General features: G+C 37.1%; 1 protein-coding gene across 1 annotated transcript in view; it reads left to right on the top strand.

Moving 5' to 3' along the window:
- LOC118482610 (uncharacterized abhydrolase domain-containing protein DDB_G0269086-like) overlaps positions 1 to 11,243 on the top strand; it is a 31,681-nt gene extending 20,438 nt beyond the window's left edge. Inside the window, exons 6-7 of the mRNA XM_035978168.1 lie at positions 10,519 to 10,615; positions 11,024 to 11,243. Coding sequence (XP_035834061.1) covers positions 10,519 to 10,615; positions 11,024 to 11,243 — 317 coding nt within the window. The remainder of the gene's footprint in view (positions 1 to 10,518; positions 10,616 to 11,023) is intronic.
- Positions 11,244 to 13,488: the final 2,245 nt, after the last annotated feature.

Raw genomic sequence — 13,488 nt, forward strand, 5'->3', positions numbered from 1 at the left:
CAAATCTCCTAAACAACTAATCGGTAAAACAACAACAAATTATCCAAAACTCAAAGTTATAATATAACCTTCACAAACAAACATACACCTAAAATTGAAGTTAAAAAACATTAATTAAAGTTCTTCCAATCATCAATTAACATAAGATAAGAATCGATTTTGGTTTGATACATGGCACCCAATGATTTAGAATGGAAACCCGATTTCTATTTTTAGGACTTGTACTTGCAGTTGTTAATTGAATGTAGGATTGCAGTTTTGATTTTGATTGGATTTGGGTTTACTAACTAAAGGGGCCTTTAGTGGGTTGTTAATAAAAGCTATGGAGGGCCGCCAAGGTCTAATGTGTTAAATTGGGAAACATCAAATAGAAAAAAAGACTAAGAAGTGGCCAGTGGGATTCGAAACGACGTTTTCACGAACACAGAGCAACACGTTTACTAGTAAATTAAGCCAATAAGATGATTTTTAAAAATGAAAGTTCACATAATATCCTCATTTCATATATAATATATAAAACATTTAAAAATTTAGAGGTCCTGTTATTTTGGACGTCCTAGGACCGAGCCTTACCTGGTTCTTCTATTGGGTCGGCCCTGGGCTTACGGACCGTAAGCCTGAGGCCCTTATAGTCCGTAACGACTGTATCTGGCAGATTTTGTTTGGAGGCCAAGCCATTCTACCCTTGTGCCACCCATCTCGCGACCTTGAGCTCTTTTGCAACTCTTGACACCTCACTTAACACCTGGAGACATCCTAGATCATGTCCTAACACCAGGATTAATCTTATGCATCATCCTCTAGTATAAATAACACCATATGTTGAACTTGTTCCTTGCTCAATTCCCTTTTTTCTCTTCTCTATCTGCTATTGGAGTGTTCCTGATCATAAAAGGAGCCTCCTTTGAGTTCAATATTTCTTTTGGAATACAAGTATTCCTTCCTAGCTCTTTCATTTTATAGGCTAAGTATTTAGCCGAAAGTCAAGCAAATTGACTTTGCTTTTACTTTCGGTTAAGGCCATTATGGTCCAACCATTGTTCGAATCGAACATGGCTACATGATCGTAATAAGGTAGGTGTTAATCCCTTAAAAGGGCACCTCCTGGAAATCACGTTAAGTTGGTCAAATGACGGGTCAAAGTTATGTTTAATAAAAAGTCAAAAATGCAGTTTTTGGAAAACTTATAAAATGAAGTTGTAAACGTTTAAACTCATGTTTTTGACACTATATCAGTTGGTAAATAATATTAGAACATGTCTAAGCATGTTCAGCCCGTCATTTCCAGTTTACACCTCGGTTCGCAATCGAAAGTCAAGCAGTTTGACTTCTGCTTTGACTTTCGATTCTAACCCGAATTAGCCATATTAGCTAATGAATTAGAGTTTCATTATGATCATATATATGTGCAGGATAACCCTCTATGGTTATACTACTTGATCATAATCAGTTGTCGGGTTTTTACCCAAGTTCATATATTGTGCCTTAAATTTGCCGAAAATGCCCTTTTGGTGCATAACTTGGTTTTAAACAATGATGAACTTATGAAATGGATAACCTATTGACGTGGTAACATAATTAACGTGTTTTGGCATAATGAACTTGTTTATGGCTCATCCGATCATCTGATACCGCCTATGCGCGTACGGTTAGCATATGTAACTTAGTTTACGTAAGTTAACCGAATTGGGTCAAACTCTTTCAAATTTCTTTTATATTCCAGAATGTAATCATGTTTACCCATATTATACAAGTCTTAGTACTTGTGAGGATTTAAGCTACATTCTATCCGGTCACCGCTTAATCTAGCGTACCGTACCGTTTTCGTTAATTATAAGTTAATCGGTCCAAGTCTATGACTTGAATAGGACCCGTTAACAATCTAATTGGTTATTATACCATTCATTCCAGATTAGGGCATCTAATAGATTGCAACCTTGCTAAGTTATTTGTCATATCAGCTGTGCTTATATATTTGTCTTGGCTTGCAACCTATTTTCCCTATACGGGCTTGGGATACAGTATATTATTACCACATGGTCGGGTATGGGGTCAAAGATCTATGTGTCGGGAATCCAAATAATCCGTTTTAATTCGTTTTGCTTGATAACTTAAACATTGGGGGTTAATGCGACCGTGTACTGGATATCCTCGGCTCATTTAATTGCAAACGGCCACGACCTAAGCAAGGGGTGTAGGCATACACCTGACAGATATTAATGCTTTATTAAAATATTTTTATAACCCAATATGGGTTTGCCCAATAAGGGTATTAAAGTGGTGTGTCGACACATCATGATCTCGGCATAGTTTCTGGGCCCCATATGTATTGACAAGTATGTAAAACTGATAACATGTGAAATAGTTTATCCCAAGTTATTTAAGAAAATATATGTACCATTTTGTACAATAAAATAATTCTGAAATATTTTCAAAATGTGTCGGTTATTTGTATTTACCAGTGAAAACTGACGTATCTTCAAAAGACTAAACGCAGGTTGCAAGTATACGTAAATAGGCTGGAAGTTGCCCGGTAAATGTTTAAGAGGAATTTGCAACTCCTTGCATTGAAGCCTAGTAGACTGTTGACATATTAATTTTTGTATTTCGATCTGCCTGTGGATCTTTTAAACATTTCGTTTGTATATTATTTTGAACATTCGGACACTTATAATTTGTAATAGTATTTTAATTCCCAAGACTTCCACTGTGTTATTTGTGTATCTATACCAATCTCGTCATGTACCCTAAGTCTGGGCCCACTGAGAAATACAGGGTGTGACAGGTTGGTATTAGAGCCGACGTTTGAATGAATTAAACACTAGCCTTTTGTGTTTAATCTCAAACATCACAATAACATAATCCTTAGAAATTCCGAGTCTAGACTTAACCTAAGGATACTCTCATCTATATATATAGTTATTGATTTTATGATTTTCATGAGAATGTATCACAGCAAAGAACCCGCAGATATATATCCTATCTTATTTCCTTTTAGAGAAAATTTCCATCCGAAGCCACGGAATCAGAAGCTTTGTAATAAACCAAGAATGCCTGTACGACCAGGAGTAAAGATGAGCTCTTTACCCTCCTCCTATGGCTAATACATTATTTCCCTGAAGGAACCTCAAACTAACAAACCTTCAAACCAAACACCTGATAAACCTCCAAACCAGACATCTGAACCTAATTTTGATAATATCAAAAATAAGTAACGTGTTGTATAAAATGTTTAATAACATTAATCATATGCCACATAAAAGTCCCGATACACTCAAATCACTAGGTATACTTGTTTATTAATGATCACGTCACTAAGTATACACATACTATAAAATTATGTCATAAAGTTATCAATTATGCCAAAACATCAAGATATGTTGAGAAATTCAATGGAAAATTGATACATGTCATAGTTGTTCTTTGAAGATCAAGATTCGATTTGAATTATCAAAGTATATGTGAGGTATCTATGCAAAACAGATACATACTAATTTTCTCAACAACAGTTGGGGTTTAGTATGAAAACTAAGGGGGTAAAACAAAAACAAATATTTTCTAGCAATCCCCTCCACCACCTCACCAAATGCACTACCCATCTGGACATGTGATGCCAACAAATGTAAGGTTCTCTAATGTCAGTGTTATGCCATGCGACTCTAGATTAGCTAACTGCGCTCTCACGGGCTACATTGGCCATGTTCCAAGGACAATTCTAATATAAACATATTTAGGAACAAACTAGTATGAACATATGATTGAACATTACAGTAAGTATTTACTATCGTATCTCTTAAACATTTGATAAAAAGGAACTATATAATAGCTAAAAAAATATAGAGTAAACTGTAATTTGCCTCCATGTGATTTGGTGGCGAGATTAGGTTGCCACCCTCATACTTAGTTTTTTTGCTGCATGAGTACTCGTCCTTGCCAAATGTAAGACTCTACACTGTCACACCCCAACCAACGGCGGAATCATCAGAGTGGGACGAAAAAAGATTGCCCATCACACATAACGCTAATTGTGGCAATAGAATTAAAAATAAATTGATTTCATTCATAACACAGTGTTACAATACATGGAACTTGGAATACAACATGTTCAATACAAGAGAAACAGTACAAGAAACAAGTACAAAATTTATACAACGTATTAAAGCCTAAAACGTCTATATGTGTATCTAGGCATCATCACCACTTCAGTTTCATAGCATCGTCATCATCAACCTGTAACATGTTAAAAAGTATAGTTCAATACAAATATGTATTGGCGAGTATATAGGTTTTCATACATAGCATAAAAAGATTAAGTTGTAAATAATTCCACATGGAAAGCTATTGAAACGAGATAAACAATAAAATCGGCATGTGTTTAACTAATCAAACAAATGATGAAACGCAATAAGCTCTTAACATAACCCAAAGTTTACAGGTGGCGCGTTAATCCTATAGCGCTATATATGTCAAGGATAGGCTCGTACGAAGTTAATGATAAGTCTAACACAAAACGTATAACCCCGAGTTTAAAGTATCAAGTAACAAGTATGCATGCATGTATAAGGAATGGTTGTGCATTTAAGAATAAAGTTGAAGTGTAAGTTTATAGTTTAACGTGTTACACCCCAAAAGGTGGTAAACAAAAAGGGGGTTCAAGTATACTCACAAAATTGCTAAGTCTTCTTTTGGTGATTCCGTGAAGAGTTGGAGGTTGGAGCTTCAAAGCTTCCTTTAAAACACTTAGTGTTTTCTTTTAGAACTCTTAGAGTTCTCTTCCTTGCTTGAAGATTTGAGAGAATTAGAGAGGTTGAGAGAAGAATGGTTGGAACACTTAGTGTTCTTTTAGAATTCTTAGAATTCTTGATTTAGAGAGATTGAGAGAATTAGAGAGATGGAGAGAAGAATGGTGTGAAAAAAAATGGTAGAAGGAGGTTGGTATTTATAGGTAAATAAGGCGGAGAAGGGTGAAATATGATTGGTTAAAGAAGGTGTAAGATGATTGAAAAGATGATTGGTGGAGAAATGAGGTGGAAAAGGGTGAAATATGATTGGTTAAAGAAGGTGGAAGAGGATTGATGAGGTGGAAAGATGATTGGTATATATCTTGGTATTTCTTGAGTATATATATGTAATTGAGTATATAAAAAGTATAAAAGTATAATTCAAGTATTGAGGATGTGCGTATAAGTATTTATACGTATAATTGTGTCTTTTTGCGTATAAATACGTATTTAAATGATTAGTTGTTTGAATAAAAAAATATGTATAAAATATGAATTTTATTATGATTAACGCCTCGAATTGTGAGATTGAAATTAAAATACGAATGTAAGGTTTCTAAAATTAGAATACGAATACGAACATTTTTTAAAATAGAAATACAAAGATACGAGGCGTTACAGTCTCCCTTAGTTTAGGAAATTTCGTCCCGAAATTTATTCAAGAGGAAGACCTTGGAGAAAAAGCATTTGGGCTAAAAGCATGATTGTCTAAAATCGAGACTTGGAAGTTTTGAAATGTGTTGAAAAGTATGAAGTTTCGAGGAACGAAAAGATATGTTTGTAAAAAAGGTTCGTTTGTCTAAAATGATTCGTGGCATTGAGCATAAGTAAAAACGTGCATGTGTGTGTTTAGACAAGCGAGTTTAAACGAGTTTGAATAACTCAATGATGAGGTATTTCAAAATGTGTTACCTAAGAAGGAAGCTTTCGTATAAAACGGTATGTATTTTGATGAAAAGTGTGGCCGCACTATTGGTTGTAAGATAAAGTTTTGTTGGATTTAAAGAGCATTTACAATCTCAGTTCTGTAGCGAATTATTTATCGGTGAAAAACGAGGAAGTTGGGTATTTTAAATAAAAAATGGTTTTGGAGGTAACGGACAACTAAGTATGTTTGCGCATAAATAAAGAATGGAAAATAGTTTTAAAAGTAAGAAAGTATTTTAGGGTTCGAATGTTTAAACCGATTGATTGCAAACGGGGTTTGTATAAAAGGCAGAGAATAGCGGGGAATAATGGAGGTATAAGAGTGAACGATTGACCTAATAAATGAATGCGAGTATAAGAATGGTATACGTATTGAAAGCGATGAGTTAAGAATGGGGTCTCGTCGTGGATAATCGGATATCACGTGTTTAGCAATGCGTTTGCGAGTTGTTAAAGTTTGTATCAGGTCTAAATAGGTCTGCAAAAGACCGAATTTCTCATGGCACGTTTTACGAAAATTTGGTAACTTGGTGAAAACATTTATATATAGGAAGTACCAGCGGCGTATCCACCATGTTTTGACCATGTTACGTCCGTTTCGTTATTCGGTGTCATGTTACGTTCCATGTCTTACCATACACAGTAGTACACCCTATGATTCTCATGCGCCTATCACTATAATCCCGTGTGCACCCGCGATTATATTGATCGTCGCATGATCCGCATAGTTTGTACTAGTTGTGTATGAATCAGGGTATACATAAATTTGAAAATAAGAATGTGTGCGTATAAGAATGTAGTATATAAGCATGTTTATGTTTGTAAGTATGTATGTGACCCACGTAAGCGGATCCCTCAGGTCACGCTCACGTATAGGTACGAATGTATGAATATGAGTATGAATAAAAGTATGAACATAAGTATAAGTTTAAGTATGAATATGCATGTGAGTATAAGTATAAACATAAAACGTATGAGTAGCATGAGTATAAGTATAAGCATAAAACGTTTTGTTATGAATATGAGTATGAGTGCAAGTACGATTGATAATGGTTGTGTATATAGTATTAATAGAAGCATAACGAATTTAAGCATATAAAAACAATCAAAAGGTTGAGTATGTAAAAACGAATGGTATAAATGAAATTGTAGCGAGATATCGACTAAAACGTGTATGACGATATGAGAATTTTAGTTTGTGCCTGCAAAAAGAATATATGGTATTTACTGGTTATGCGTGACGTATTCGTTAAAGAACGGAAATGCTAATTTTTTTAGAAGAATTCAGGTAAGTCGAAAATGGTCGGTCCCTATGAAGTGTCCTTGCCCGTATGTTTTGAAGTTGAAAGGAAGTATTGAGTGGTGTATGTATAAAGGCTTTTGAAAATAATAAGTTTGCATCATTTTAAAGGTTCTTGCATTAAAATAAGAAATTGGAATTTTGGAGGTTCTCGTGAAAACGTTACTTCTTAAAAGAAATTTAGAATAATGAACTTAGTAATTTTCGAAAAGAGTTTTAGTAATCGATCGAATAGTATTCGTAATATTTTGTAAGCGTGTGCGAAAAGTTGGTTTGATTTCCGATTGAAAATAAGAGTCTTAAGTATAATGATATAATGTGAGCGTGTCTCAGTGATTAGGTTGAGTATGAAATTCATGGGCAAGAGATTCATCAGACCGATTAAGTTGATAGGTAGCATTTCGTAAGGTTTTGAAATTCGGGTAATAAAACGTTTTAAGGTATGATTAAGAATTTCATGTATGTGAGTTATGTGAAAATAGATTGTAGGGTAAGAACTACGTTTGATAAAACAATGCATTTTGAAATGGATATAAGTAGGGATTTTGACGAATGATAAACGATTTAGGTGTAAAACATGATCGTGCTTGCATAAAAAGTATTTTGAAGGAAAATTTTGGTAACGATCACCTAGGTAAGGGAATCACCTCTAACTCGTTGGTGAGGTCGTTTTAAGAAAAGAAAGGAGCGGAGTTAATCGTCAAGGTAAGGAAATCACTCCTATCTCGATGATATGTCTCCATTTTGTGGTTATAAGAAATGTAAATCTAATTGAGTGACGTTTTTGAAATCATGCATGTGAATGACGTATAGATGTAAGAAAGATTTAGTATGATATGTATATAAGAAAACAATCTCAAAAGAAATTTGAATTTGAAAAGGGAGAATTGCATCATATAAGATCGATACTAGTAAAACATAGGTTTGATTAAAACTTGGATTGCTCCAAAACGGGACTTTGACTAAACCAAAGTGGTCAAAAATTCTCTTGAATTTGAGAAATATGCTTTGGCCTAATTGGTGGAATACTACAAAAACCCTCCTATAATATTTCCGACACCCCTAATATATTTAGAATGTCCCAATATGTCTTAAAATACACCCCGTATAAGTAAAATAACCCTAAATACCTTTATATAATTAAAAATAAAATAAAATCAAAATTCTAGTGTCGCTCACGGGCTGCGAAGACCATGGTGGTCTCTTACGCGGGGCATGACAGCAAGACCAGCAGGCGAGTTCCTGAGCTGCCATGTGGCAGGCTCGTGTCAAAGCTAGAATCGACGAATCAACATAGCTAGACTCTACACCCCTACATCGCGGTCCGCGAAGCCCTTTGCTGAACCTTACGCGGGCCGTGAGGAAACCAAGATCAGACCCTATAAATAGGATCGATCGGATTTCATTTTCCGTTGCTCATTCCCTCTATCTCTCTCTCTCAAATTCTGTAGTGTAGAAGCTATACCCGGGCATTATACCCACTAATATAACGAAGTTCTGCCTCGTTGTAAGTATTATAACCCCGGTTACGTATTAGATACGCTGCCTGATTGATCTAGTGCTCCGTAACGGCTGTGGAGGTTCTGCCCGACGTAGTTGTTGGAGTTCTGTCTCGGTGAGAGTATAACTAATGTAAATATTGGGTTATTATACTAATGCGTGTGCATTGTTTAATTAATAGATAATAACCAGGAAAACACAAAGGAAAACCCTAAAGTAGCAATGTGAGTAATCTCCTTTTTGTAAACCTTTTTGCGAACTATTTTTAGATAACCTTAAATATTTTACAATGTGATTAGCAGTGATTGAGTCTTTGTAATTCTTCAATTACTGTCGCTATGTTGGGGTTTTGTATACAAAATGTGGAACACGTTACCATTGGACAACGAGATAGCCAATGTGTAATATGACCCACCAGTAAGGATTTACAGTACTGAATGAGTAAGGTGGTGTTTGTTTTTTGGCCAGAAATACTTCTGGCCACTTATGTCTGCGCCGCGCACACGCGCGCAGATGTTTGAACTCTGCAGCTTGTTTATTTTCTGGAAGATCTGCAGACCAAAAACGTCTGCCTCACCTCTTCCCCACACAGACATGGCCTTAAGTCTGCGGACCTCTTCTCACCTCTTCTCCTGCCCACAAACTTGCATCACCTCCACCACCACACATCTCCGCCACCATCTCCGCCACCACCTCCACCACCACGTCTCCGCCACTACCTCCACCACCACCGCCACCACATGCACCCCCACAAAACAAACACCACCCAAAACCCCCAAATCGAAACCACCACGTCTCCGCCACCACCTCCACCTCCACCATCTCCGCCACCACATCTCCGCCACCACCTCCACCTTCTTCCCTGCCACCGCCAACGGTGCGGCTCCCAAAACCCACAAATTGAAACGCAAATCGAACCCAGAGAGAGAGAGAGTGTGAGAGAGATACCGTAGAGAGAGAGAGAGAGATTGGAGACCGGTGGTGGTGGTTGAACGACGAAAACCCCCAAATCGAACCAAGATCGGAGATCGGTGGTGGTGGTTGAACCCAGAAAACCCCCAAATCGAACCAAACAAGCTGGTGAGATTACGGAGATCGGTGTTGGTGGTGGTGGTGGTTGAACCCAGATCGGAGATGATGGCGGTGGTGTGAAGGCGGAGGTGGTGCGGTGGTGGTGGTGCGGTGGCGGTGGTCTGCAGATTGTAGAGAGAGAGAGTAGAGAGAGAGTAGAGAGAGATTAGTGTGTGACTGTGTGTTGTGTGTGTTTTAAACCTTAGAAGAGGTTTTATATATAAAAAAATAAACCCTCTTCTCCTTGCAGACTGCAGACATTTTGTCCACCTCTTCTCCTGCAGATGCCTGCAGATGTGGTCCGCAGACTGCAAACCTTTTCCCGTAGAAAAAACAAACAACACCTAATTGTGTAGATATAAACATTGTAATCGCTCTCAATATTGTAAATTGATAAAACTCTTCTTGATTAAATTGGGATTCACTCACCAGTATTTCCCACTGACAAAATGTTTTTAAACGCGTTTCAGGTAACAAAATGTGAAAGCCAAATAGAAGCCAGCTGAACAGCACTGAAGGCTTGGAAAAGTGGCTATAAAAATTACCAAAAATAAAGAAGATGTTTTATTTCAATAAAATAGCGTTTATCCCTATAAATCAGTTTGTAATGAAAAGTTGGGTTTTGTCCCAATATATTTATTAATATAAAATGTGGTGTTTTACTATGATAAAATATTTCCTAACTACGGTCCTGATGAAATTTCCGCTGCCAATTAATGATAATTACCGATACCACCATCTCTGAGTAGGTCGCTGCTGCCCGCCTCCCGAGGCAGGGGTTGGGGGTTGCGACAGAAGGTGGTATTAGAGCTATAGCCACTGATTCAGCCACATAAGTGTTCTGCTGAAACCAAAATTTTATCTATTGTGTTAGGAAATAATCTACATGGTTACGTGCATATCTGTATATTATCGTTTTGTTATTTGACAATTTGTTAGTTTACAGTATGAGTGATCAAGGACCTTCGGACGCTTACTGTCAGTTGTCCAGCTCACCTTGGGACGAAGGAACCTCTTCACAGCCTACCCCCTCGGGGTATTCGGCTGTTACCGAAAAAGGGATTTTTGTGTTTAAAGCACAATCTGAAGAGCCATTCCCTCCCAAGAAGAGAGGATGGTTCAGCAGAGGAGCTCACAAGCGTAGAAAAAGGATGAGAAAACTACAGCAGCAGCAAGCTTTAGCAGCCGCTAATAGGGAAATGAACTCTCAAACTCAGGATATAATCAATAGGAGACTGGCAAACTTCCACATACTAGCAACCACATCCGCCGACCCGAACCTAGAACAACTCATAGCACCTCATCCCCCAGACTATGACCCATGGTTTGACGACCATAGGAGCTACCCAGAACTTCACCCACAAGACGAACCCACGTAGAACCTAGCACCCTACCCAGACCTTGACCCTCTAGACCCCTATTTTGATAATGACCAATATATCAGGGAAATTCTAAAGAACCCGTACCCTTACAAAGAACCCATGCCACAATACCCGGACCCGATAACAGCACCCGCACCACCCATGAGCACTGAGAATGTGCAAGACCTCCGCACCTTTGGTGAGGAGATATTAGAAGGAAGTGAGAGGATGAGACAGATAGGGGAAAGACTCGTCTGGAAATATGACGAGCGTAACATGCAATACTGGATGAACCCCTATTAGGGACAGTAATAATAATAATAATAATTTAATAATAAAATATATGTATGTATGTTTGAAATATATATATATATATATATATATATAATCGCCTAAAATAGATAATCTTATAGTTATCAATGCATGCTAGTATTGTATTTTCAATTCTAGTTGTATTTGTAATAGATATAGATGCATAATATAAAATAGAGTAAAGGTCGCAATGACAACGATTTTGGATCAATGTGTTGTTGTATGATTATTCGCATTCAATATTGTTTTGTGATATTAAGACTTGGTAAATGTTTAAAATCCAGATGGACAACGAAGTGAATCAAGAAAACCAGAATAACAATAATAACGGAAACCAAGTGGATAACAGTGCCATTCAACACATAGTGGCACAAGGGATTATAGAGCAATGCCATATATTATCAAAACGGTTAAGGAAGCGGATAATAAAGTAATAATGGCAGTAAATGACCACCTACTGAACTTGAACACAGCTTAAACAATGGACCCATACTTAAAGTGCCCATCCCAAAAATAAGAAGAACCATGTCTTATGGTTGTTCTTATAAGGAATTCTGGTCTTCTAAACCAATAGAATTCTCGGGCAATGAAGGGGCCATTGCAGCTCTACGCTGGATAGAAAAGACTGAGGCAGTCTTGAAAATAAGCAAGTGCGTAGAAGAGGATAAGATAATGTTTGCCTACAATGTGCTTAAGAACTCAACATTAGAATGGTGGAACACTATCCTCCAGTCTAGGGGAAGTGACAGGGTGTATAATATGGAATGGAATGAGTTTAAGAATATGGTGGAAAAGAAATTTTGTCCTCCCAATGAAAAGGAACAGATAGCAAATAAATTCTTAAACCTAAGAATGACTGGAGTAGATAGTAAGGGTTACACTACCACATTTTTTGAATATGCTAGAATAGTGCCAACCCTAGCATCACCAGAACCGGTATTAATCTCCTGTTACATCTAGGGATTAATCAGTGAAATTAGGCATGTAGTCAAGGCAGCTAGACCACAAACTATAGAAGAAGCTGTAGAACTAGCAAACACCTTTACTGATGAATTAGTGCGTACGCAAGAAGAAAACCAGAGGAGGAACCTAGCTCAAAAGCTTACCCAAGAATTTCGCTACGGAAATTCCAATCGTGGGAAAAATGTAGGTTCTACCTCTGCTCCTTACTGCAAATATTGCAAAAGAAAGCATTTGGGAAGATGCTCTATATATTGCAATTTTTGCAAAATATCGGGACACAAGGAAGAAGACTGCAGGAAGAAACCTAACAATAAGATATGCTACAACTATGGAGAACAAGGTCATATCAAGCCAAACTGTCCAAAGCTAGCTCCGGCCAAAAACAACAAGACTACTAAAAATGCTAGAGCATTTGTTCTGACTACAGAAGAAGCAAAGCTGATCCCGGACGTGATTGCCGGTACGTTTTTAGTTAATGATGTTTTTGCTAAAGTATTATTTGACTCTGGTGCGAACCAAAGTTTTATTAATACTTCATTTTGCAAACATCTCAATCAACCATTAAATAAACTACAACAAGAATGTCTGGTAGAGACAGCAAATGGGGAAACCATTAAGATTACCGAAATCTTGCAGGTAGTAAGAATATAATTTTTAAATCAAAAGTTTATTGCAAATCTTTATCCAATGAATCTGGCAGGATTCGATATTGTATTAGGAATGGATTGGTTAGTAGTCAATACAAGTAAATTCACCAAAAGGTGAAAAGATCACAATTAAAGGAGATAAGCCATCTAGATCCACGAAATTCATCTCTGTGATTAAAACGACCAGTTATGTAAGAAAAGGATCATTAGTGTATTTGATTTCTATAATCATTAACACTAAAAGAAAAGAACTGAAAGATATTCCGGTAGTATTTCAGTTTCCAGATGTGTTTCCCGAAGAATTACTAGGTCTACCGCCAGACAGGGAAGTTAAATTCAGAATTCATCTGCTACCAGGAACAACACCAATTGCCAAAGCACCCTACCATTTAGCACCAGCAGAAATGCAAGAGATAAAGAAATAGTTAGACGAACTGTTAGAAAGAGGATTCATAAAGCCAAGCTCATCGCCGTGGGGAGCACCAATCTTATTCGTCAAGAAGAAGGACGGGTCAATGCGTATGTGCATTGATTACCGGGAATTGAATAAGGTCACGATTAAAAATCGGTACCCATTACCGAGAATCGATGATCAGTTTGATCAATTGTAAGGAGCTCGATTTTTC

Source organism: Helianthus annuus, chromosome 10 (assembly GCF_002127325.2).
Source record: "Helianthus annuus cultivar XRQ/B chromosome 10, HanXRQr2.0-SUNRISE, whole genome shotgun sequence".
NCBI classification, from domain to species: Eukaryota; Viridiplantae; Streptophyta; class Magnoliopsida; order Asterales; family Asteraceae; genus Helianthus; species Helianthus annuus.